At 38.5% G+C, this 25,260-nt stretch overlaps 2 protein-coding genes across 3 annotated transcripts in view; one reads left to right on the top strand and one right to left on the bottom strand.

Annotated features, from left to right (window-relative positions):
• The window catches only part of DNAH6 (dynein axonemal heavy chain 6), a 76,362-nt gene extending 62,391 nt beyond the window's left edge, over positions 1 to 13,971 (top strand). The window contains exons 73-77 of the mRNA XM_061558514.1: positions 679 to 864; positions 3,203 to 3,275; positions 4,950 to 5,101; positions 9,840 to 10,062; positions 12,511 to 13,971. Of these exons, the coding sequence (XP_061414498.1) occupies positions 679 to 864; positions 3,203 to 3,275; positions 4,950 to 5,101; positions 9,840 to 10,062; positions 12,511 to 12,614 (738 nt within the window). The 3' untranslated portion in view covers positions 12,615 to 13,971. The remainder of the gene's footprint in view (positions 1 to 678; positions 865 to 3,202; positions 3,276 to 4,949; positions 5,102 to 9,839; positions 10,063 to 12,510) is intronic.
• Positions 13,972 to 14,103: 132 nt separating this feature from the next.
• Positions 14,104 to 25,260, bottom strand: part of CHRNA7 (cholinergic receptor nicotinic alpha 7 subunit) — a 48,883-nt gene continuing 37,726 nt past the window's right edge. For both annotated transcript variants that reach the window (XM_061558515.1, XM_061558516.1), the window contains exons 10-11: positions 20,468 to 20,577; positions 14,104 to 15,741 (exon numbers count right to left, since the gene is read on the bottom strand). In XM_061558515.1, the coding sequence (XP_061414499.1) occupies positions 15,187 to 15,741; positions 20,468 to 20,577 (665 nt within the window). In that variant the 3' untranslated portion in view covers positions 14,104 to 15,186. The remainder of the gene's footprint in view (positions 15,742 to 20,467; positions 20,578 to 25,260) is intronic.

The following is a 25,260-nucleotide window of genomic DNA, read 5'->3' on the forward strand; positions in this document are numbered from 1 at the left end:
GGATGAATTGAGGTGACTGCATCACCTAAGCACTTTGTTTTATTCAGCTTAATAATGTAATGTTAGGATAGACAATGTATGTATGTCGAACTTTTTCACCGTACGTAGCCAACCGTGCTCATCGGAGGTACGGGGGAAGGACAACAAACTAAATACACAACGCAATTCTAAAGAAAAAAAACATTTTAAAGAAAATTAACAGCAAGTAGACATCCAGAACATAGAAAATGAACATCGTGATCGGGTTAAATTTACTTCTAAAGAAAGATAAAATATCCCAGGAAAGACCTCATTGTAAATGTTAGATTATATGCTGTTCTGTCGCACAAAACACAGCATTGATAATCAACTATAGCAGCTACCATCGATAAGGTGATGATGATCGTGATATTTTCTGATGTTGGTATTATAATGATTCTTGTATGCTGTTTGAAGGATTGTTTGTAGGAGATTGATTATAAGATAATGTAATGGAAGATAGCTATGACAAAATTCCCTACCAATAAATTCTGCCATTTTTCCATGAAAAGGTTTCCTTGTGTAAGGGTGTTATAATGAACTAATTAGGGAATATTGTTGTGTTTTCATCTAATGAAATAAATCATTCACATTTCGGAAAACACACTTAGCTTCACGTGAGCACTAACAGTTATTTTGTTGTGCATGTGCCTTCTGCAGAATTCACTGCACACCCTTAAGAAAGCGATAGCCGGCTTTGTGGTGATGTCGGAGGAGATGGAGAAGATTTACAACAGTTTCCTCAATAGCCAAGTGCCAGTGCTGTGGAGTGACAATGCATACCCATCCCTCAAGCCATTGGGTGGTTGGGTGAAGGACCTGGCTTTGCGAACCATATTTATTGATGTAAGGCTGACACTTTACAATTATGTTTGTTTTTTTGCAAATTCGGAAGTATTTTTAATGAAATTAAGATTTTTTTAAACGATATTACATGTTTTATGAATTTCCCAATCATAGAGACTGTTCTGAGGTTGGGTGTTCTGTATTATACATGAACAAGTTTCATGTGTTGAATTTTAATGAAAACTGTTTTTGTTTGTGAATTATTCAAAATGCGTGAGCTTCATCAATGATGCGAGTCAGTGCAATGCAATGTGAACAGTGGTCCTGTTGAAAACCAGTTTCAATTTTAGACTTGTAATGTACCTTGTATTCTTCCTCCCAAGGGAAGATTCTATTAAAATTCAGTATCAGGTGCTGTGTCTGGCCTCTTTAGGGGAAAGCAGCTGCTAAATTCTGAAACGAGCCCTACCTAACCATGTTTTTACAAAAAAAAAAACGCAGTGTTGCAATAATTAAGCTTCAGATAAATATTGCTAGAATGTAATTTATATTTTGACACTCACTTGTTTTTTTATAAATTGAGTTATACAATACCTGACAGAATTTCTTGTTAAAAATAATTTTAAAAAATGTATTCATACGAATATCCTGTAAAACATGTTTCAACATACCATATCATTGGTTCATTAATAGTTTCGCACTCAATCGTTGCCACATTGGCAAATGTTTACTGGATTTTAATTTGTGCCTTGGGTACACTTTTTGTTTGCTGCCAATATGTTCAAAAGTCCTTGAGATATAAATTATTCAGAGGATCATTGAAATCTAATTTATTCTTCATAAATTGCAAATGAACAGACAAGAGTTATTGCTGGATTAACTAGAAAGTCTTGAATATATCATTTTTCACAGCGCTATGAGATTAATGGTGATATACTGTAGTTGGTTATTACGTCGCAGAATTGCAGGAGATGGTAGTAGTTTGGGGATGCCTTCATCCAGCAATGGATTTACCATGCCTGATAATGACACGATAGTTGGTATTGGAGCTTTTATTTTGAAATTGTTAAAATTATATTGCCATGCTACTTACAATACAAATTGCATTCATATAGCATTTAGATGTGGCCACATCTCAAGATGCTGTACAGATGTAGTAAGAATATTCATTCTAAAGGCAGCCATGCTGGAAGGTCTTGAGCTTGGACTTGAAGAGGGGCATGGGTGTCGACAGCATGGAGGGTTGAGAGAAGGGAGCTCCAGACATGGGACTAGCAGAGGAGAATGAGTGACATCCCACTGAGTGAAGTTTGACTGGGGGCTTTGAAACATATAATTGGTTGTCTGAGTGAAGTATGGGATAGGGGTAGAGTGAGATGAGAGGAAAGAAATAAGCAGTTGTGAGTTCATGGAGGATGTTGAGGATGGAAAGAGAATTCTTGAAATTGATCTGGGAATGGATTGTGGGTCACTGGGTGCATAGGAGTACTTGGGTGTTGTGGTCTTTATATGGGTGTGGGACTTGGGGAGGCTGCAGAGGAGAGTGTTGCAATTGTCCAATCGGGATGCTATGAAGGTGTGTATGGGGTCTCATTGGCACTTGGGGTAAGGAAATATCAGATGTGGCCCAGATAGAGGTATGAGGTCCTGCAGAGATGTTTGGGAAGAGAACAGGAGCTCAGGATCAATTCCAGCCCCAACGTTTTGCAGATTATTTTCCCGTTCAGGAGGTGCGTGCTCAAACTGGAGACTTATATACAAGAGTGATCCTTTTGCCGATTAGGAGTACTTCTGTTTTGGCATCATTTAGTTGGAGCTCCTTAGCACCATCCCTAGAGGAAACCATATTAAAGTTGGATGTCAGAGTGGATGGCAAGGCCATCTTTTGAAGCATTACTATATTACTTGGTGGAATCAAAATTGCAGCTGATTTTTACATACAAAATGTTTATTGCCATTTTTCTAAAGTTATTGAAATTTATATTTGCTAAGAGTTTTGTGTTCACTTCTTATGTGTTTACAATGTTAAGATCAAATCCTTGCTATTTTCAATGGGATATTAACATTTCCATGGAAAGAGAGACACTAAGGTTTGTCAGAGGGAGTCATTTACAATCACTAACTGCCTTTTTCTCTGGAGTCCATCCAGACCAGTATCTCTAAGACATATCGTAAGGCAGTGGATGGAGGTTAGCAGGAGTCATTGTTTGATAAGGTATTTTTTTACTGCTCACTTACCATTCATCCAAAACTCAAATGGATTTCGGAAAGGTGGTTGATGGCTATCAGCTTTGGAAATGTGCAATGTGGTAGAATTTTTATTCACTGCAAAATACTTTTTTTCCATTTTTTTCCAGTTTATCCATCTTGTTTGACTATGTTTACCTTATTCTCCTAGGCCTGGATAAAGACCGGGCCACCCAAGTGTTTTTGGATATCTGGATTTTTCTTCCCACAAGGATTTTTGACAGGTATCGGAAAATAATATGTTTCACTTATTTTCATCGAAAACATTTTCATTATGATACCATATACTTAGAGGTTTAAAACAATTTCACATTCACTGCACATATTTCTCTCACCACATAATTACCATACAATACAGTATAGTTTCAATAAAGTACTGCAAAAAATGTATACTTTTGCTTCGGAAATTGTATGAAAAATGTTATTTAATCAATAGTTATTGTTAGGGCATGCACTTTATTCACATTAATGATTACAAAAAAGTAAAATTTTCCTCTGAAAATATACAGCTAAATATTACTAAAATAACAGTAGTTGTATTGGCATAAAGGCTACACATATTGCAGCCAAGCATTCCAAGACTTTTATCAATTGGCCATGTAAATTATGCATTTCTGCAGAGAGTTGCAATGCAAGGTGGTTTCACTATCATTTTGGTTTGACTCTGCTGTAAAATGGTGTCACATTGTGTCCACATGATGTCACCTTGCAGAGTCCACTAGACAAATAAGGACGATTGCATACATCGAATCACATTCATTCTGCTCCAATGTTGAGTATTCAGATCATGAAATAGCTCTTTTGATAAGATTTCAGCACTTGTGGAAAATATATTTTTTTATTGTAAAATAAGTAAACATAATGAATTATCTGAGCGCTGTATCGCCACATAAACAACCTCTTGCTGTAACAGCTCCCTCGCTGGTTCAGCAGTTCCACTGCTGGATTATTTTTTCCGCCTGAGAATGACCGCTTGTGTTGCGATCGAAACGTCGTGATATATTATTATTATTTTATATTTTTTTTCTACCTACGTGACTTTACCGAAAGAACCAAAGAGTATGTATAGCTATATTAATCCATTGATGTATTATAAAAAAAGTATGCAAAGTTAAGTATAAAGATAATATTAGTTTCCATGTAGTCCTTTTCTAATAAATGTATTCTTTTTCTGCCATTTTCCTGTGTTGTTGATTACCGTTGATATATTGCTGTGAGATGTAAATGAGATCATCCTACACCGTCTGAGCAATCGGTGTGAGTGATTGTGTCGACATGAAGTTATTAGGATACAGAGTAGAGCTTTAACATATTCATATGATATAATTGTAATGTTTTATGTAAGGCATATACTTTCATCTAAGATTAATGTATTTTTTATGCTCATTTGTATATTGTGCAAAGGCTATTATTTAAAATGTTCATTGTGTTTTAGTCATCATATATAACAACGAAGCAGATTGTGCATTCAATATCGTATGTATTGAACAGTAAAATTATATTTAATGATAAATGTTTGCTACTAATGCATAATATAAGAATAATCTTTTTAATATTTTCCGTATTGATTTATTCCAGCTTTGCTTAATAAAAAGTTAGCATTAACCTGCGTATTTTATGCATGCGCACATTCTGTTTGATGGATATATACAACAATATCAAATATAAAACAAAACATTCTGATATATATTGGTTTTGGAATGCAGCCTATTTTCACCCAGAGCAAATTAAAATATAGATTTTATAATATGTGATTGCGAGTGATGTATTCTCCCTTGTGTGTTCATAGCTTTCTCCTTCACCCACGACTGCTCTGTTACACTCCTCACCCCTACCCCTCAAAATTACCCACCTCACTAACTCTCTCCAAAATTCTCCCCCACAACCACCCCACACAGGTACTCTGCAAAACCATGCCCGCAAATACAACCTGCCTATCGACGAGCTCGGCTTTCACTACAAAACATTGCCAGTTTATCGTGACCAGACATCAGTGGCTGAAGCCATGAAAACCCAGCAGTTCGGAGAGGTGCTGGAAGCAGACACACAGGTAATTGCACTCATTGTTAACTGCACATTTGTGTCCACTGATCTGCAAATACAGTTTATTATGAATTCAGAGTTGTAAGGCCTACATATATATGTGTATCGCTCTGGATTCCAAATTTTATTCACATTTGGTTGTGAAGCCGTTTCAGGCTTTTTGATTTGCCAAGGAACACAGCTTATGGTTTGTTTCTTGTTTTGCAGTGGACACCCATTGGCATGTTCCTCACAACACGAACCTCTTCCAGTGCCGATAACTTAGCCTGATATCTGTAAATGGTAAAACAATATTCTGTGGGTTACCCTTCTCTGGATAGCTATATTTATAGTTTGTCTTTGAGGAACATGCTGTTGGCTACTGTTATTAAAACTCGGTTTTCAGTCATTTCAAATTCAGATTTCATAGCCAGCCATCACCACTTACCTCTCCTGTCCTCTTTCCCTCCTGAGAAGAACGTAATGGGTAGATGGCAGTCACAGTAGGAGGCTATGGGAATTACAGAGTCAGACAAAGTTCCTAACTTGTTTGTTGCATTCTCTGTTGTGGGACCTGTTTTGGCGTTCTGTGATGTAGGTAGGGGTGGGGGGAGTGCCCGCACTCATCAATTAAATATTGTATTTTGCCACGGAAGTTCTTGACCAAAGGTTCATTAAAACGGAGGTGACACTGGGGCCCCAGGGAAAAAAACTAATGTTGATTAACTATTAAAAAACTATTCTGGCGAGATGCTGGAAACAATTAGAGGCTAGTCTTCGGATTAATGTGTAGACAGTTGCCTGGAAGACTGTGCTTTAGGGGAGTGAAAACAAACATTTTCTTTTAATAATGTCCTCCAAAATAGGATATTCACCAGGTAAATTTACACAATATTATGAGAAAAAAATAAAAGGGCAATTTTAAATGCATTTGTATGATTTAAATGAATAAATTCCATCATGAACAATGGTAAATCATGCTTTTTTGTCAGATACAACTTAATGCTGGATTATGTTGAAAAATTACAAGGCAGTAAACAAATAGATAAGCAAAACATGAGGATGTAGCATGCTGGTATTTAATATAGACGATGCAAATTCTATGTTAAATGTGTTATTGTGCAGGATGATTTGACTGGGATGGCAGCTCCTTGGGGCTTTTTGATGCAAGCTGTCACGGCTTCTGGGTACTCGCTAATACATATTTTAAAGATGAAAATGAAACCCTTGTGGAGGCATCACGTCTTTAAAGCTAGAAAATAAAATTGCATGAACAGAAATGTTCAATATCACCTAGATGGATATATATTGAAATGTTACCTTTTTGGCTGATTGTGAGCAGTAGCTTGTTGTTGGTATGTTTCTGCAATGGCATAGTAATTTATTATTTCTGTTTTTTACTATTTAGCCATTTCTAATTATATACCATACTTGCTACAAATGATCAGATATTGAGTGCTTAACAAACCTCGCACAAACTTGGAGGATGAGTTCTGCAATGTAAACATATCGATTTAAGTCACTTTATGAAACAGTATCGCATTGTTATTGATCCGTTGTTTGAATAGTCAATTAACATTACTCCTTTTCAAATAATTGCTAGTGGCCTAGGAGCTACACTTGGCTCACCAGCAGTGCAATGGTTTTAAAGCAGTGTGAGTGATGTTGCCTTCTCCATATACACTAACGATAGCGTTGATGCCCAGCCACAATAAATCAAGCAGCTCTTGGTGTGGCCTGGCAGTTTGAGGGGAGGTTGCAGTAGACGTATGAAGATTATATTCCCCCAGCCAGCCACACAAATATTATTTCCCTGAGGTTGCTCAGTCTAGGATATGACGTCCATAGGGGGTTGCTGATATGGCTGTGTCTGTGAAATGATGACTCGTGAGTCACTCGTCTAGCTGAAGATTGTAGATGCCTTACCCAAGGTATCAATGTAAGACTCCATATACGAGTTATAACGATAAAAATAACAGTAATTTATCATGATGTCGACACATATCTAGATTCAATATTACGTTGGTTGAATATAACATGTTTGACAGAAAGAAGCTTCTATTAATACAGGTTTATCTAATACATTGATAAAGTAAATAATACATTAGTTCTAGGAATTTGACTTTCACCTTACATCTCATTTGGCTGAAGGCTTGTATTGGGAATATATATTATGTATTGCATGGAACGGTAATTCAGATTATATATAAGCCAAAAATGGAAGAATGTCTTCAGGCTGATCCAATGCTGTAATATAAAATGCATAAAACAATATTTAAATATTGATACAGTACTGTCTATTCGAACAAGTGAGTAAAAAAAAATCTGTTGCATTTTTCTTAACTTATTTGACCATTTTACTAGAGGCAGGCTATAAGCCTCACATGAGTGGTGTAACAAATAGCTTTGTACACTTTCCCTATAAAAAAAAACAACGTGCATTTTTGACTTAAAGCTTTCATGATTGCAGGAATTAATATTCTTTGGGTCTTTCGGTAAAGCCACGTATATAGAAAAAAATTATGAAAATAGAAATAATAAAAATACCACGACGTTTCGATCGCAACACAAGCAATCGTCATCAGGTGAAAAAAGAGAGGGAAATCTGCTGAAGCAGGCTGTTTATAAAGGTTTAGAGATGGGCGGGGCAGCTAATGTTAGTGTAGGAGAGGTCTCCGTGCCCGGTAGTAGGTCTACCCCAATCGAAGAGCTGTTTACAGAGGTTTAGAGATGCTTGTAAATGTAAACTTGGAGAGAGCTAGAAAAGGGCCATCGCTAAATGGAGGTGGGAAAGGATGGCAAGCCGCCATTTACTAACACAGCTAACGGTGGCTGTGTTAGTGAATGTAACTCAGAGAGTGGAAAATAACTGCTAGCATGTTACCCATGTTAGCAGTTATTAAAATAACTGCTACCTATGTTACCTATGTTTCAACTCTCAGAGTTACATTCACTAACACAGCCACCGTTAGCTGTGTTAGTAAATGGCGGCTTGCCATCCTTTTCCACCTCCATGTGGCGATGGCTCTTTCCTAGCTCTCTCAGAGCTTACATTTACAAACGTCTCTAAACCTCTGTAAACAGCTCTTTGATTGGGGTAGACCTACTGCCGGGCACGGAGACCTCTCCTACACGAACATTAGCGGCCCCGCCCATCTCTAAACCTTTATAAACAGCCCGCCTCAGCAGCTTCCCCCCTCTTTTTCACCTGATGACGATTGTTTGCGTTGCGATCGAAACGTCGTGATATTTTTATTATTTCTATTTTCATTATTTTTTTCTATATACGTGGCTTTACCGAAAGACTCAAAGAATATAAACATATGAATTATCCAGCCAAAATCAGTTTAGTGATTTGCAAAAAATACGTCTAGTTTCTTTTAAGTTTTATTGAATGGTTTACAACAAATTGTAAACGTAAACAAAACTTCGTTCTTAAGGAAAAGCTGTGTTTTGCATTATGAGGTTGGCTTTTCACTCGGCTCTGGTGTCAGTGGGTTAAGCAATTGGCTTTGTGCGTTCTACCCGATTGGTATTTTATTTTGAAATGAATTGCATCTCGTACAGTTTAGCTCCTGTTAGCCTCTTTTTTAAGTTGTGCAATTTTCAAATTGACCTACAAGGTACGTTATGTGTCTTACTTTAATATATTGTGCCACGTGTGATCTGCGCACCCCCATAATCCAGCAACCTGGAAGTAGAGTTGGTGGATTATGAATGGAAACCCATCTGTCAGGCAACAAAGCCCTTACACAAAGCAGAACAAAGATGAAGTGTTCCAAACCTATTTTTGGGGGTTGTTTCCAAGCACGCTGATTTGCTCCTATGCCTATGCAAAATGAAATTGATGTAATATAATAGGACCCTCCTGAAAGAGATGCTTAATAATTACTGAAGCGCTTCTGGTCTCATTTTTGAAAATGGTATTGTTATTCCTATTCAGTCATGATCAGTCCACACCTGGAGGAAGGCCTCCCCAATTATTTAAAGTGATGTATATAAATAAATAAGAATTACTGCTCAGTTATTACATAAAACTGGATTCAAACAAGGCCAAAGGTATAGTACAAATTGAATTAAAAAAAGCACGATGAAAGAATCTGTTGTTCACAACCGATATGAAAGTATTGTATCGCAAAGCCCCATTTGCCTTACGTTGATGCCTGAGGTGATATTTAGCTACGATAGATTACCAAGTGTGCATCAGATCTCGTATTGGCAGTTGATTTATAGAACTTATGTGCCCGATTTCCCCGAGAGAAGTACATTGACTCTATATGCTCATGTACACATTGTGCGTAGATCTGGGGGGATATGAACACGTGAAGCGTATCTAATACCGACTTTGTAATGTGAACAGAGGCATACTCGTTAATTCTGGATTTGAAGCTTTCGTGACTGCAAGGATTCATACTCTTAGTTCTTTCGGTAAAGTCACGTAGGTAAAAAATGAAATTAAAATTAATAAAATAAAAACAATAAAATCACGACGTTTCGGAGGCAACACAAGCTTCCGTCTTCAGGTGAAACTGTCACAGCAAAACATTTGTATCAAGTGTGACAGTTTCACCTGAAGACGGAAGCTTGTGTTGCCTCCGAAACGTCGTGATTTTATTGTTTTTATTTTATTAATTTTAATTTCATTTTTTACCTACGTGACTTTACCGAAAGAACTAAGAGTATGCATACTCGTTACATTGATTATATTGTGTGCGTTTTAGTCTATGCATTTACTGCCACACTTGATGACTTTTATGTGTGTTCAGTTGCCCACTGTGCAAGATGGTGTCCTGGTTCATGGGTTATTCATGGATGCCTCACGCTGGGATGACGAGGACATGGTGATGGAGGATGCTTTGGCAGGGCAGATGAACCCTCCTCTGCCCGTGCTGCACTTTGAACCACGCCAGAACTACCAGCCTGATCCATCTCTCTACCACGCACCACTGTACAAGACTTCTGCCCGTGCAGGAACTCTCTCTACTACTGGTTAGTGAATTAACTCGAATTTTTGTTCATCAGCATCGGTGTCACTTTAGTTTGTCACATTTGTCAGCATTCCATGAAATGTCACTTTGTTAAAATAACTTCCTCACATGTCTACTTCAGCTAAGTGATGAAATAAAGTCTTTGGTTTGCTTGATCATGTGTATAAATGATTGTGTGACACAGTAACTTTATACCGAGGTATCATTTTGCATCTATGTGTTTTTTTTATTTGACTATTTGATGGCATAATTATGAAAAGGATTCATTATCTGACCGTTTATTGTGACGAATATATGCATGGAGTAGAGCGAGGAGGGAATGCAACTAAATTATGCAATTTATTATGTACTCATAATCAACGTTTTTGGGTTTAGATCGCGTTATTTATAAATGTGTTGTAACCCTCCACCACCTGACACGGCCAATCAGTAAATAAGTGTCACGTTGACAAAAGACAAATAGTTCACTGCTTTAGCCCACCGGTGTGTTGAAGCGTGAAACCACAACATTTACAATTTGAGTACGACGTTTCGCTGGTAATTGCATCCAGCATCATCGGGCAATTCGCCAGAAGCATATTACCAACATAATTTCCAACACGTAGCACCAAACATTGTATATCTTCTACACATAGTACATCTCCTCCCTATTGCCCCTCACTTTGCAGTTATATAACCCAACACTCAAAGCCGCAGCTCACACTGCACTCGAATCAGGTAAATAGGTCAGCACAAAATGTGCCGCTTCACGAACTGGAGTTGTGATACCAGATGTCCTGTTTCCAAATTTTACTTGAAATTTAATGAGCACGTTTTGTGGCAAAGGTTTGATGTCATGAATAAATCATGGGCAGCACTTAAAAAATATACAAAACCAAACAAAAAATACAACCATATAAAATAACTGCCATGACTCTTAAGCATTTAATTGGAATGAATACGAAGACGTTTTGTAGTAATGTGGACATTTACATGTTACATAGTACTTTCATTGTAAGGTACGAGGGATGATTAAATCCTGCATGGAGAAATCGTGACCGTGATATAAGTTCATCTCTGTGTGCATCATTACACAAAGGGCGTCTCCTCATGCATTTTCAAAGATGTTATTGTATTTGCTAATTTTTTGTTGTTGATATGTGCAAACACTGTCATTCATGCATTGGGATGCAAATGATCGTATACAAATTGTGTGATTCATAATTTTACAGATCTACTTGTTCTTACAAAATGCTTTGTTATTTAGTAACTATCAAATGTTTGCATAAAATGCTACTTGGGTTGATTTAAATAATGATATCACGTAGACAAATAATGTACGTACCATTATATCCAAATATCTTTTATACCTTCCAAAAGTAATGAGCAGTCTTTTTTGTAATTTTATGTGTGCGAGTTTTAAATAAGGTTCATTACTTCTTAGTCCTAGGATGTGTTAGTTTAAAATAACCGTGCACCAAAACCACTCTGCTCTGGAGTGCATTTTATTATGTAATTACAGTACTATATAATCATTTCACCAGAAATGGATTATTAATGTGAAGATACATCTGGTAATCTACAGTGTTTAAATATATATTATGTCACAAGGAATAACTTAAACGAACATATCAGTTCATGGCTCTGAGCTTCCACACAATGTTCTTCATGTGCCTTATGCAATGAATTTTACTGCGACTCCAAATGTGCTAAAGTTTTATATTTATTCAAATCAGATGTATAACTCGGTACATTATATGTGCTGTATTATTACATAATTTTAAAGTCTAAGTATTAAACTGAGCACATATTTTTCTTCCTGTTAAAGACGATGATTCATTTATGTCAAAAACATGATTTTATTAGCATTTTTAAGGAGGAACTTTTTCACCATCATTTGCCATTCATTGTAAATCATGAAGAAAATTGCTCACAAAAAGGCACCAATAGACAACATCTGAATGAATGAAAAAACACATTTAAATGTACCACAGTAAGTGGCTACTTGGAGTGTTGCAAGGCTTCGCTGTTCTTGCCAATCTTGGTAATGCAGTTTGAGTGACTTGCCTTTGATTCTGAAACATGACCTATTGTGTTGCAGCATGAATATTGAATTATTGACCGATAAGTACTTGTGCTGAGAATGCAACGCCGTGTGCGCATTCTGTGAGGAGGGTTGCTATGCACATTTCACGTAATCCCTCTAGCCTTCATCTCGAGTTGACATTTGCATTTTATAAATAAATCATTGTGCGAGATAGATTTTTTTGTGTGCATGGTGTACAAAGGCACTATCATATTGTTTTAAATGTAGTTGTTTACACAGTTCATCACAAACGTTTAAAAAAGATAATGTGCGTTTATTTTCGAAGCTTCATGAACAGCGTGTAATAATGTGAGAGGATGACAAGGAAAAGGGTAATGGTGTAAGGATGAATGTATAGATTTGACTTTTTTTTCTTCCTTGCAGGTCACTCAACCAATTTTGTTGTCACCGTCTTCATACCTTCTAAAAGGGACAGTGATTACTGGATCTCCAAAGGAGCTGCGCTGCTTTGTCAACTCAATGATTAGGACTTTGATGTCCTTTAGTTTTCTCATCTGTTCTTGGAAAATGACGCTAAAAGGTGTCTTATAATTTCTGATGGTCACGGATGTAAATGAGCGGATGTGTTATCTCTAAATTGAGACTGCTAGTATCTGAAAGTAAACTGCAGTGAAAGTTAAAACTAAATTACACTTTTACTTATGTAAGTTATTTATTCCACACTTTGTGTTAACTTTTAAATTCATGCAAAATGCTGTCTGGCTGCTTTTGGGGCCCAGGTATTTCAGAATATGCAAGCAGTATGGTAATGTTGAAGTATAACGTCAACTGCTGTGTTTTAATGCGGATGGATTTAGCTTCACAGTTATATAACCTCCCACCATCTGTTTGGAGCTTCATGATGCTCATCTCTGATTGACATCAATTACACGGAGCACCCTTCTGCACTACATGTTGCCAATCTTGGATGGGCCACCTTTTTTTAACAGTGATAACCTGTTTTTTTTTTATCGAATCCTATTAAAGATATATCTGGAATTAATATACAATTTAATCTTCCATGCTTGCAATTGATTATTTGTCTGATGCTTGTAATGCATAGTATGTTCATGTTTGCAGGGAAAAAGGAAAAGATGCAATGACCTCTTCAGTAAAAATTAATTGTGATCGTTTCATTTTTGGTAATCTTTTAATCAGCAAATTTTGTATTGCAGTCTGAAATGTTTAACATTGAAACAAAATATGCAAAACCTTCATGAGTTTAATGAAGAAAATAAACATTTATTTTGTAAAACCAACACATTTGTATACGCAGCTTATATATAATCTAAACATCAACTTGTAAAGGTCACTACTTTAACAAGACAAACATGACGACACAAAAACACACAGTTATTGAAAACAAATGCTATTTTTAAAGTAATGAACAATAATAATAATGATAACCTTTGTTTGTTTGAAGGAATACCCACACAATTTTTACACGGACTTGCGTGGACAAACTTGTGAATTATACATGTTATATTTATTTATACCTTAACTTTACAAGTACCATATTTTAAACGGGAAAACGTCTACGACTCAGTAAAATATCAAATTAGCCCTAGTTAGACGAACTGGCGTCCTGCAATTGAGTACAACTCTGTACGCACTCTAGAAATGTGTACATATACACATTTTTGCTTTAATCACAATATAAGGTTGCTGCCTGGCAGAAACACAATTAATGGTTCTTGTATAACCTTTGATGTAACATTTGTTTAGGAATGGTATTTGTTTTTAGGATGTTTGCTTTCGTTTTGCTTTTTGAAGACAATGCATACGTTTGTTATTCCATCTTTTTAAATAGTTGTATTGATTATTAAAGCATGTTGATTAATGATTCTGCACTGTGATGAGTTTTGAATGCACAGTGGTTGTAAATGTATCGTTTTATCAAGCATTTAATGTCACGCTGAAATGGTATTGTGCCTAATTTTGAAATCCTTCCGACATTAACAGTTTATCACTTCTGAAAAACAGCGATTGTGCCATGTGTAAAAACGTTTCCGCGGAATTGAGAACGCCATTGTTTACTCAACCTTTAGTCGATTTGACTTTTTTTTCCCAAAATGTGTTCTTGAATATATCTCTATGTTTTATCTGTCAAACTGTTGTTTGTGTTTGTTACAACTGACAGCGTGTTACAAAAGCAATGATCAGATTTTCAGCACACAATGTGAACTTTAATCTTGTTTGCATGCAGCTCCGTTAATGTCACTGCTAAACCAATGTTCTGTTTTTTTCACAAATGAAATAGCATTGTATCTGTAAAATCTTCACAGTATCACTAGAGTTTTGCCAATCTCTGTGGATAAATTGAGAAAAACACAGGGAACTAGTTTGACTTGGAAAATGAATTACATTGCAAGTAAATTAAGCACATGGGACATGATATTGAATTATTGTGCCATGTTTCCATTATCATACACCGTTATCATTCCCAGTCTGTGAATTACGGTTTGGCTGCTTTTGAAATAATTAACGTTTTATAATTTTGATGAAATGCATAATTACTTTATGACAACATACAAATGAAAATGTACTGTATAGTAAAACTGGCAACTGGATATCCCTCGTAGGCATTGCGCTCGCCACTATCTCCTATTTTTCACAGTTGGTGGTTAAAATCCCATAACCATATGGTAATTTCTGTGGTAAATTGCCAAAAACGCACCATCTTCAATGAAGGAACCTGCAGCCTGAGACATCATTCGCAAGTGAGGACTATTGTAACTGTCAGAATACCTGATAGCAAAGTGCCTTAAATTATTTAAATAACTCTTCATCACCACAATTTGCCAGACCGCTCTTGCAAAAGAGATAATCTCTCACCAGGATAAAGAACACTCACCATGGCTTACATAAGGACCGCAAGCAAAGCCGTTACATTGTTAAAATTAATAATTGTATTCATCTGTAGAATGTTATTTTACACCATTATCAACTTTTACTAAAGCTTAAATAGCTCACTTGCGATGTTGGCCGTGTCACGGAACACCTGAAGCAAATGGATGAAAAGATCACAAGTCTGGGGTATCTTTACACCGAGCGTTCCACTCATGTGAAGTCTTTGGCCACAGCCTCAGTGAAGTGTGGTGCAGACATGAGGATGGAGATGGTGGAGATGATAGTGAAGAGGGAGAAGGCAAGCAGGCACAGCCGGTCCACCACGGCGGCAGCAAACTTCCACTCCGACGCGATCGCCTCGTTCTCATCCTGCGTGCGGAAGCGCCCAGCGATGTAGCGTAGCTCTATCAAGATTTTGGTGATCTCGCTGTTCATACCCGCAGTGGGGTCCGGATGCATTCCACGTTGGGCATTGCCAGGCTCCTCCTCGGGCCCGGCGCTATTGAAGCAGGTCTCCCGGCCGCACATGACGCCCGAGTCGCTGGTAGGCGGCTGCTGTGGCGCGTCGGGGTTTGTGAAGCCGATGAAGACGCCGTGTCCGTTGGTTTTCTTGTGTACGCCGCTAGCCGACAGGAGAGCGAGGTCCAAGCTGACCATGCTGTTGCGGTGCAGGATGCTCAGGCGGCGGGCGAGCTCATGTCGCTCTCTCCCGGGCTGCTTCATGCGCAGGAACCAGGCACACCAGTCGAGCAGGATAACGCGAACCTAAGCCAGGTGGACAGATGGGAGGAAACGTGTTTGAACGCGTATCCATACTTGGGAATAACCAAAGACAACTTCTTGGTTCTTTCGGTAAAGTCACGTAGAAGGGAAGCAATAAAATAATAAAAATAAAACATAATAAAATAAAATAATTCTCACGACGTTTCGGCCACAACGCAAGCAGCCGTCCTCAGGTGAAGAATGAGACACTACCAAGCTAGGAGCTTATATATACGCTGCGTTGGAGGTGCAAGAGCGCCTTAACAAAAATAATGTGCATATGAAGAGGAATTTAGCATATTCATGGGAAATGCGTAGGAGGTGGGTGGGGGGTTTCATAGTCATTATGCCCATGCATTATGCAGGATCAACAGCACCAAGGGGGGGGGGGTGCAGTAGCATTAACAAAGGAAAAAAATGTTAATAGTATGTAGCTGCAGTTACTAAACAACAACGTAGAAAACTAAAGTATAAACTACATAAAAAACTAAAGTATAAACTGCATAGCACCATCAGTATACTTACTATACTCTACAATAAGCTGAGTTACTAACAGCAAGTAATACATTACAATTCTACGTCGTAAAAAATTATATAATATGCTTCCATCTAAACTTTATTCTCTTACATCACACGAGCATACACCGTACTATATACTGCCATAGATAAACCCAACATTAAATTATATACTGTATTGCTACGTGACTTTACCGAAAGAACCAAGAAGATGGATCCCTGCAGTCACGAAAGCTTTAAATCGAAATTTAACCAAAGACAAATCACTTTACAGCATTCCCACCGATGTAGGATCTTAACCACTGAAATGTATTTTTTTTAAATGACAAAAAATTTAAGCTGAATGTTACTCAATTGTAATTGGAAAGGTAAACATAAAGTACCATAATATTTGGTTCTGCATGAGAAAATGTTAACTGATTCAATATGTATCAAACAATGAGATGCTTACGTTTAATGAGTTGGTCTTGACCCAAGAGTTTATAAAATTGGCTGAGTGAGATCAAATACAAGTGCAGGCCAATATTTTAAGAAGTAAAATTCACGAATGTGAAAGCATGGATAATGCTGGATCTCATGTTTTAATCATGTGTCGACTTGAAGCGATCAAGCATACTTTTTAGAATTCAAAATTAAGAAGGGGATTAGATGTATGTATGTTTATTGATCTTATTTCGCACCGTACGTAGCCAACTGCTAATTGGAAGTGCGGGTGAAGGACAACAAACTAAACACAAAAAGCAGTTCTAAAGAAATGAGTTTTCAATCTAGATTTAAAAGTGCATTGCTCAAGTGGCTTCATAAAATTGGCTGGAAGAGCATTCCAGACGGCCGCAGAAGCGCATCTGAAAGTGCGCAATGCAGTGACCGTCTTTATTCGATGGCCAGCCAAAAGCCGCTGCGAGGATGACCGGAGTTTGCGTGATGGATTGTGCTCCTTGACGAGATCAGTAAGGTATTGTGGTTCGTTTGTGGCAAGCACTTTGTGTGTCATGAGTGCGACCTTGTAATATATTCATTCAGCTCGGAGAGCACTGGACGGACACGGTCGGATCTTGCAGTACCATTATTATGGGTGGCGTAATCTAAGTTAAAACGATACCGACATTAAAAAAACATGTCTTGAAAGAGTCATTTTAATCAAGGGCTACCTCGTGTTATTAAGTGCATTTGAAAACTAAACATTTTATATATTTTCTAGAGCTAAAGGCATGGTGCTTTTAAATGATTGCCCTAAGTTGGAGCTGATGACTGCATTTACAGGAAGCAGTGCTGTTGAAGTGATAAATAGCTGCTTTGTTCCCCGAGGCATCTTGCTGCGTCGCTGGCAGTGTGTTGCATGTTGGGAATAATAATTGCTCGGTTGGATTGTTTGTGCTGCTGGCTGAACATGTGGTGATGCATTTCCAGTAACACGGAGAGGCAGTGGGGAGAATGCTGAGGGTAATGAAACAGCTCTTCGGTCCTGCCCGCGATCCATCTGCCCTGACAATCGTTCACACTTTGCTTCAACTTAACCTTACACTTTGGTTTTCCAGCAAAGGCCACTTTTAGCAGACTTGCTATGGATTTTTGTCGACAGGTAATTTTTCTATTTGCCATTAGGCCACAATTGAACATTTTACGTCGGAAACATTTGTCGATTGAATTTTTTTAATGGAATTTGAATATATTTGGTTGCAGGATATAAGATTGTAAACAGGCAAACAAAAAAGGTCGAATTGTCTGTGTTCTACACGCAAATACATTTTTATGTTATCAGCTAAGTCTTCAAATTTTACAATATGACCTATCTAAACTTTCAAGTTTTGATGTATCGTGATGTAAATATTTTTTTGGCAATTTAATTTAATGCCAAATGTGTTATCGGTGTCATGTAATGTAATGTAGAATCCATTCAGAACTCTCGCACACCATGCATTACCCCATGTTATAGAATGGCCCGTGGAAGGATATATCACAGAACTGCTTCTGAAATGACTTCAGGTGACCTTATCCACACTCGGGTGCAGCACTTTCACATCCACTCTGCTCAATTAAAAATGGTCACATGTCAGTCTAATTGCTATATATTTTTTGTCGGAGTGCGATTTAGCCAAATTAAGTGCAAAAATCGATAAATTTGTCATTGGTGACCAGGCTGAGACTATCAAGACAGTACAACTGAGAACACGGTTTAATCATGGGCAGCTACTTGTGTTTGAACACAGGATCTCAGCGGTGCCAACTTAGCACACTAGAAACTTGATGTGCCATTTAAATTCAACATATATAGGTATAATACACAGGAAGCAAGTGGTAAATATAACAGTTCATTCCGATAATCGTGCCAACACACTGGGTGGCATTGCCATTGATTGTTATTCAGCAACCACGGCACAGCAGATGGCGTGCTTAGGTAAAACAGCATATCCTCCCAGGAAATGCCATGCAATTGGCTTGGGGCAAACATGATGACTAAGCCTACCTATTTGAGTCAATATCGCATTGCGTTTTAACACGAAGGAACATTTCCTAATTGTGCACATCAGGCATCGAACATTGACACCACTCGTTCGCTCGTGCACAGCTCACTATACATGTTCATTTAAGATGTTATATGTGGTTGCGCTTTGTCTCACTGCGGGTGTACAAAGTGTACAAATACAGCATGCTGCACAAAATCCTCCCACAGGTGTTGCATTATCGAGTAATTTAGTGTCAACAAAGGCAGCGACTGCTGATAACGTATTAGACGTTTATGAAGCAATAATGCAGAACCGTGTACTGATTTTCAATCCTTCACCCAATTTTTATTTCATTTTCAGGACAAGTAACGGACGAAACAATGCACACAAAAGCACTCTCACCATAAATCTCGATGTCACTTGACTCCATGTTCCATGAATTAATGTTCAACCGTTTTTAACCTTTGAGTTGCTCAACTATATGATTTTTTTTCCATATTTTGTAATTTCTGCATGAAAACATTTCCGGAATTGCATGCTACTGGACATCTGTGAAAAAGAGCTTTATAGCTCATCGGATTCCTCCAGTATAAATAAATATTCTGATTCTGATATAATCATAAGGGGTTGCCATTGCATCTTTGCTGTATTAATACTCTAATTTTTATTTAAATTTATAAACATTTCATTGTTCTGTGTTTGTAACTTATTTTAAATTGATAGTAAAAGTCGAAGGAAATAATAAAAGGTTAATGTTTAGACAAATTGACCTTGACCAAAATAATTCCCCATCTTTTATTCAACGATACGGCAAATTTGTACATTGTTTATAAAAAAAAAGTATCACATATCTGCAGTGCGGACCGTGACATCAAGGTGAAATTAATGTACAAAAAAACTCGCAAGAATTTCCATATTATCCTAAGGCTTTGAACATTCCGTGATGCTTTCCTGGTTAATGATATGGCTTAAGTTTCACAGTGAAAGTGAAAGCGTACGATTGGAGCAAATGTCACATTGAGAACATTGGGGTCATAACAACATCAAAATCATGGGTTTAACAACTACACTGAAATCTTTGCTTTCATGCTTCGAGCTAAGTTGAAGTGTCTCCTTGTTCAAATGATTAATGAAGTCGGATTCATCTCCATTGGCAACACAACGCCAGTGGTAAAAACTCCATTATTATGGTGAGAGCCCGTATCTCCAAAGTGAAATAGTAAACCAAACCCTTGAACAGCCCTTTCTCTAGAAATCCTACGCTTTTATGCTTTATAATTATTACGAGAAAATGTGTTTCGTGCAAGTGTGAAGACATTTGAGTTATACAGGCGTGTATTAATACTACTCTGAAGCCATTTGTCAGGCCACTGTTGCATACAGGTTTCCCTACACTGGATCATTCGTGGGCGGTGTTTGATCATACTTTCGATGCGTGTGGATGCATTGATTCAGATATCACTCGCCACTGATGTTAGCCATCGTCAGAAACCAAACTCAGAGTTCAGCAGGTTCACAGTGCAGTGCGCTAACCACTGCGTCGCCGCTCCCCGAATGTATTCAAACAGCACTAACAGCAACAATAAGAATATTTCAAAATCGTTCCCACCTTGACATATATTTTTCTATTCATAAACAGTAAAAACTTAAATTAAACTGATAACTCAAAAATGTATCATGCTTATGCGATCCGTGCGCTTACATATAGCAGGGTGAAGGTTTGTGTGAGCACAGCTGCTGTCTGTATATGAAGTAAAGCCACTCACCCACTGTGGCATCTTCTTTCCGTCGGGGTTGCGGTGATGGTATTGCAAGACTATGACCGTGACCACCACTGAGAAGGCCACGATAATCATTGTGCTCGCAAAGTATTGACCTGCAGGTGGGTGTTGGGAACAGGGCACAGAAGGTTATGTCATGAAGGTGCGAACGAAGGTGCGAACAAAGCTTGCGAAATGCACACACCAGCTGACATGCCTATAGATTGAATGAGCAAACATTATTTTTTATCTTTTATGTCTCAATAAAATGCACCAAAGGAGTAAAAAGTAAAATATCCCTTTAACGATGTATATCCGTGTTGCAGCTTGCACTGCGCAAAGCACGAGCGCATTCAAGACATGCGGCAATAAACCAAACCGCTACACGGCAGTATTAAAGTGGGAATAATGGAAAACTACATTGGATGTCCTAAATAATAATCACGAGCTGTGGTTGGCAAATCCGTCGAGTATTGCGGTACACACGTGAGGAGAGGTAAAGGACAACGTAGAAATGTTAAGCAATAAAAGGTGGTTTGTAGCTGGGCTGCAAGACACTTTCATTCCGTGGCCTTGAATAATCTGAAAATGAATTTTATATTCATGGCATTTTCTGCCCCCAAATGCTATTTTGCTACCGCCGCCCATATTGCGAGAGAGTAAGATTCCACATGATGTTACAGCTTCATGGCAAGCCACAACAAAACAATTCAAATGCATCTTCTGAAGTGCTGTATAGAGCATAACATTAACATCATTATCATCATCCATGGTCAATCCACCGCTGGATGAAGGCCTCCCCAAACCGCCACCACCACCTTTCACGATCCTTTCACATAGTCACCTCGCACCTACACACGAACTGATTCAAATCTCGTATATTTTATCTATATTTGTTTTATTTCATTATGTCACAATACGGTGATTGTTAGTGTTTTTCTTTGCAAATTCTTGTTCCACGCTTCGATGCAAGACAATCGGGGCTCATGTTATATTGCCTTGTGGCATTTTAAAAAATCCTCGGTCTCACTAGCAAAAAATTAACCCGTAAAAACAAAGTTTTTCACTATAAATCCTTTATATGCGTGGCGGCTAGAGTCCTCTCGTCCTCTGGCTTGAGATGGCTGCCACCTATGGGTCAGATGATTGCCTGCCAGCATTAAGCAATTGGTAATTAAATATAAAAAAAAAATCCTAAAAAAATTAAAGTTATGGAAAAAAAATTCACGAAAATAAATTGTCACGCACAACGAGTCTGTGTGCAAAATGTCAGCTCGATTGGATCACGGGAAGTGGGTTAAAAAACGACCGAAAGATTTGCACGGTCGTAAGCGCGCAAGCAAGCAAGTGAACTTAATATAAAGGATTTAAAAGTAGACGTGTCTCACTTGTCTCCCTCCTGCTTGTTTAGGCAACCACTCAGTTTGGACATAGAAATACTGCGATTGCGATTCGGCGGGGGCGTTTAAACGCGCCTTACAAATGTAAATTACTATTATTATTTTTTCCACAGCCCTAACCTTTTGAGTTTCGCAAAAGGGACGATTGTGAGGACGAGAGATAGGATGCCTACTCTTCATTAGCACTCGCCAAGCGATGGCAACTGACGCTCTGTGATGCGTTTTAAGCGCTTCGAGTTATGTTGGCGCGTGAGTTGTGGAGGTGTAAACTAGGTTTGCCGCAGCAGAGCCTATCGACAACGCAACATAGATTGTGATTTAATAGCAATAGAGTCTGAATAAGTGGCGAGTCCTTTTCAAAACAAGCATTCTTGTACAGGCGCTCTCCGAGCACAAGTTATCGTCTACACATTGGCCTGGCTTTGAACAATAATTGTCTTTGATTCTCACAGTATGTAACCTTTAATGTGCACCCCCCCCCCCTCCCTTTGCTTATCAGGACATAAGTGAATAATGAGATTACTCTGTTGCAATGCATTACTTGAATTTCGTTAGAGATTACATTTTTGAGACAGGTGACAATGTCGCCTGCTTGCTGTGACCTTCAGTCGAACAGCGGTGTTAGCTGGTGGTACTTTCTCAGCATGTGCATTGACATTTTAAATGGGTGGTGTGAAAGAGCGTGCAATCCCTATTTAGTCTGAGATCAATAAAATAGTGTTTGTAAAGGCAAGCTCGTGGTGCGGCAACAATCATAGCAACCTTATAATCATTTTAGGAATGTAATTGACGTGACTACGGTTCTTTAATGCTAAGTGGCATTCGGTGGTGTCGTTGGTTTTCTTAATACGGTAAATGTAGCCGTAAAATAATAGACATAAAAACAATCGCTAAATGGATTTCAGAAAGGCACCATCGGCATTCTTGCTGCACGCGGCAGTCATCCTGGCTGGGGATCGGGACGCCGTGGAAATGCAGTAAATTCTCCGATAGCGGCCGTTACGACATTGACAAACACGTCACACCGATGACTGAGATGAGTATCCAACGTTGGCAAATATGTTCTGGCATCTTTACAGCTCCTTTAATGATCCAATCTTTGTGGTCCTGCCACAATGTAAATGCCCGCAGCAATAGTGACAGCATTAGTATGTCCTTTTTGCATGTTCCAAATCAAATGGCTAAAGAAGAGATGCAGAATACAAGAAGCGGAGTATCTCTCCTTTACTCGAGGACAAAAGACTGCAGAGTTAAATATGCTGGTATCTTGTTCTTTTGTTTCATAGGAATCTGTGCAAGTTTAAACATGATTAAGCATATCTTTTTGCATTGTAACAATAAACCAATGTAAAGTTTTAACATAGTGAGTTCTGGAACATTTTAATTGGACACGTTTGACAAGATGACGTTGTTATCACATGTTGTTGGAATGCTGACATTATTCGCCTTGTTAATGTTACAGGCCTTTGAGACACAAAACTAAATGTGATTTAGTCGGTGCAGTCATAAAACAAAAAAAACATTGACAATTTATGTCGCCACATTTAATATTTCTCAATGCGACATATACACTGTCCTCTTAATAAAGTAGAGCAGTCTTCTTGGTTCTTTCGGTAAAGTCACGTAGAAGGGAAATAATAAAATAATAAAAATAAAACATAATAAAATAATTCTCACGACATTTCGGCCACAACGCAAGCAGCCGTCCTCAGGTGAAGAACAGGTCCGTCGGAAAGACAACGAAAGACAGAAAGACAGCGTCTTTCCGACAGACCTGTTCTTCACCTGAGGACGGCTGCTTGCGTTGTGGCCGAAACGTCGTGAGAATTATTTTATTAGTTTTATTTTTATTAGTTTTATTTTTATTTTTATTATTTCCCTTCTACGTGACTTTACCGAAAGAACCAAGAAGATGAATCCCTGCAGTCACGAAAGCTTTAAATCGAAAAGTAGAGTAGAATAACATTTTCGAACTGAATATGCTTCACACCTCACCAGTTGATTAATCAGCCTATACTTACATTTTAATTAGAGAGGACACCTCGAATTAATGAGAAGATTACAATGTTCAATACAAAGGTAGCAAACGGAGCTTGCCGCCGTATAACATATTGGGGAGATTAGGCTGGGTTTCAGACGCGATGGGAATGTCTTTGCCATATCATAGAGAAACATCGGATCTTCACGTGGTGGTGGGGGGGGGGGGGGGGTGTTGGTTACTCGAGTGTGCGTCGGCAACGTTTATCTGACACGTCCCTGGCGAAATGGATATCTCCAACCCTCCCAAACCGCCCCTGCAGGATCACAATTCGGTGCGGCACTTGGAGCAGTGGCGTTCGACAGTGACAGCATGTCACCATCAACTGTGAGCCGATGGAGTTTGGAGAGAAACAAACAAAAGGAGTGGGGGGGGGGCAATGCTTTACCCTTTATGTCTTATAAATCTTAGAGAATAAACTCTCCGTCGTGTAGGGTTCACTGCCTCCGCTCAACCCCTCCCTTCACTGCCGGTGGTTGCTGGGTCTTCTGACGACGTCACGTTTTGTTCCTCTGAGCCCTGAGACTGCTCGTGGCAGGACCTCACCGTGGCCACGCTGATAGCATGCCGGTGCATTATTGATAAGGCATGCGTTTTTCCTGGGCGGGATGCTAAGCTTCGTGTCCCGTCTCATGCGTTCTGAACCTAATCCTTTGACACTCTTCGAAATCGGCAAAAACACACCGCGCGCTTCTGTGTGGTCTGTGGACAAAATCCTCGAAGGTAATTTATCTTCAAGGTCCAATTCTCGCCAAATGTAACTGCAGGTACCTCCTCAAGAAGGTTACGGAGCTAATATGACCTGCTTTATCCCTCTTACAAACGAGATAAAGACGTCGCAGTGGGATTTCATTTTGATTTGTATCGATGTAACATGCCTACCTACCTAGGTACCCACCTATTTACTTTGAAAAACATAACCTTCCATCCTACATCCACATAACCCATTTCAGCTGGCTTTGTTTTGATCAGTGACCCGGAAAATATGTCCGTACCCGGCACACCACATCCAGTATAATAGCTCTCTTGTGTCTGTGGCTACGGCGAGTGAAGTGAGACCTCCAGTATACCAGAAAATGAGTGATAAATTAAGCCCTGCACTGAGCTCTATTCACTCAGTGGTGAACTTATGTGTGAGGGAATGTAATCAACAAAAGCAATTGTTTTGAACCATGAATTGACAAATTAACATCTCGCTTAGCATTTACACGTTCTCATTAGCTCTGGAATAACATCTTGGCGAGCACATTACATAACGATAAAAAAAGAACTTTAAAGAAATTACTGCATACAACCTCCTCTTGTCGGGATAATTACTGGCTGATGAGAAAAATATTATTGCTTACAATGGATTACAGGTC

This window comes from Lethenteron reissneri, chromosome 24 (genome assembly GCF_015708825.2).
Source record: "Lethenteron reissneri isolate LAM-NWPU_2019-01 chromosome 24, ASM1570882v1, whole genome shotgun sequence".
Lineage (NCBI taxonomy): Eukaryota > Metazoa > Chordata > Hyperoartia > Petromyzontiformes > Petromyzontidae > Lethenteron > Lethenteron reissneri.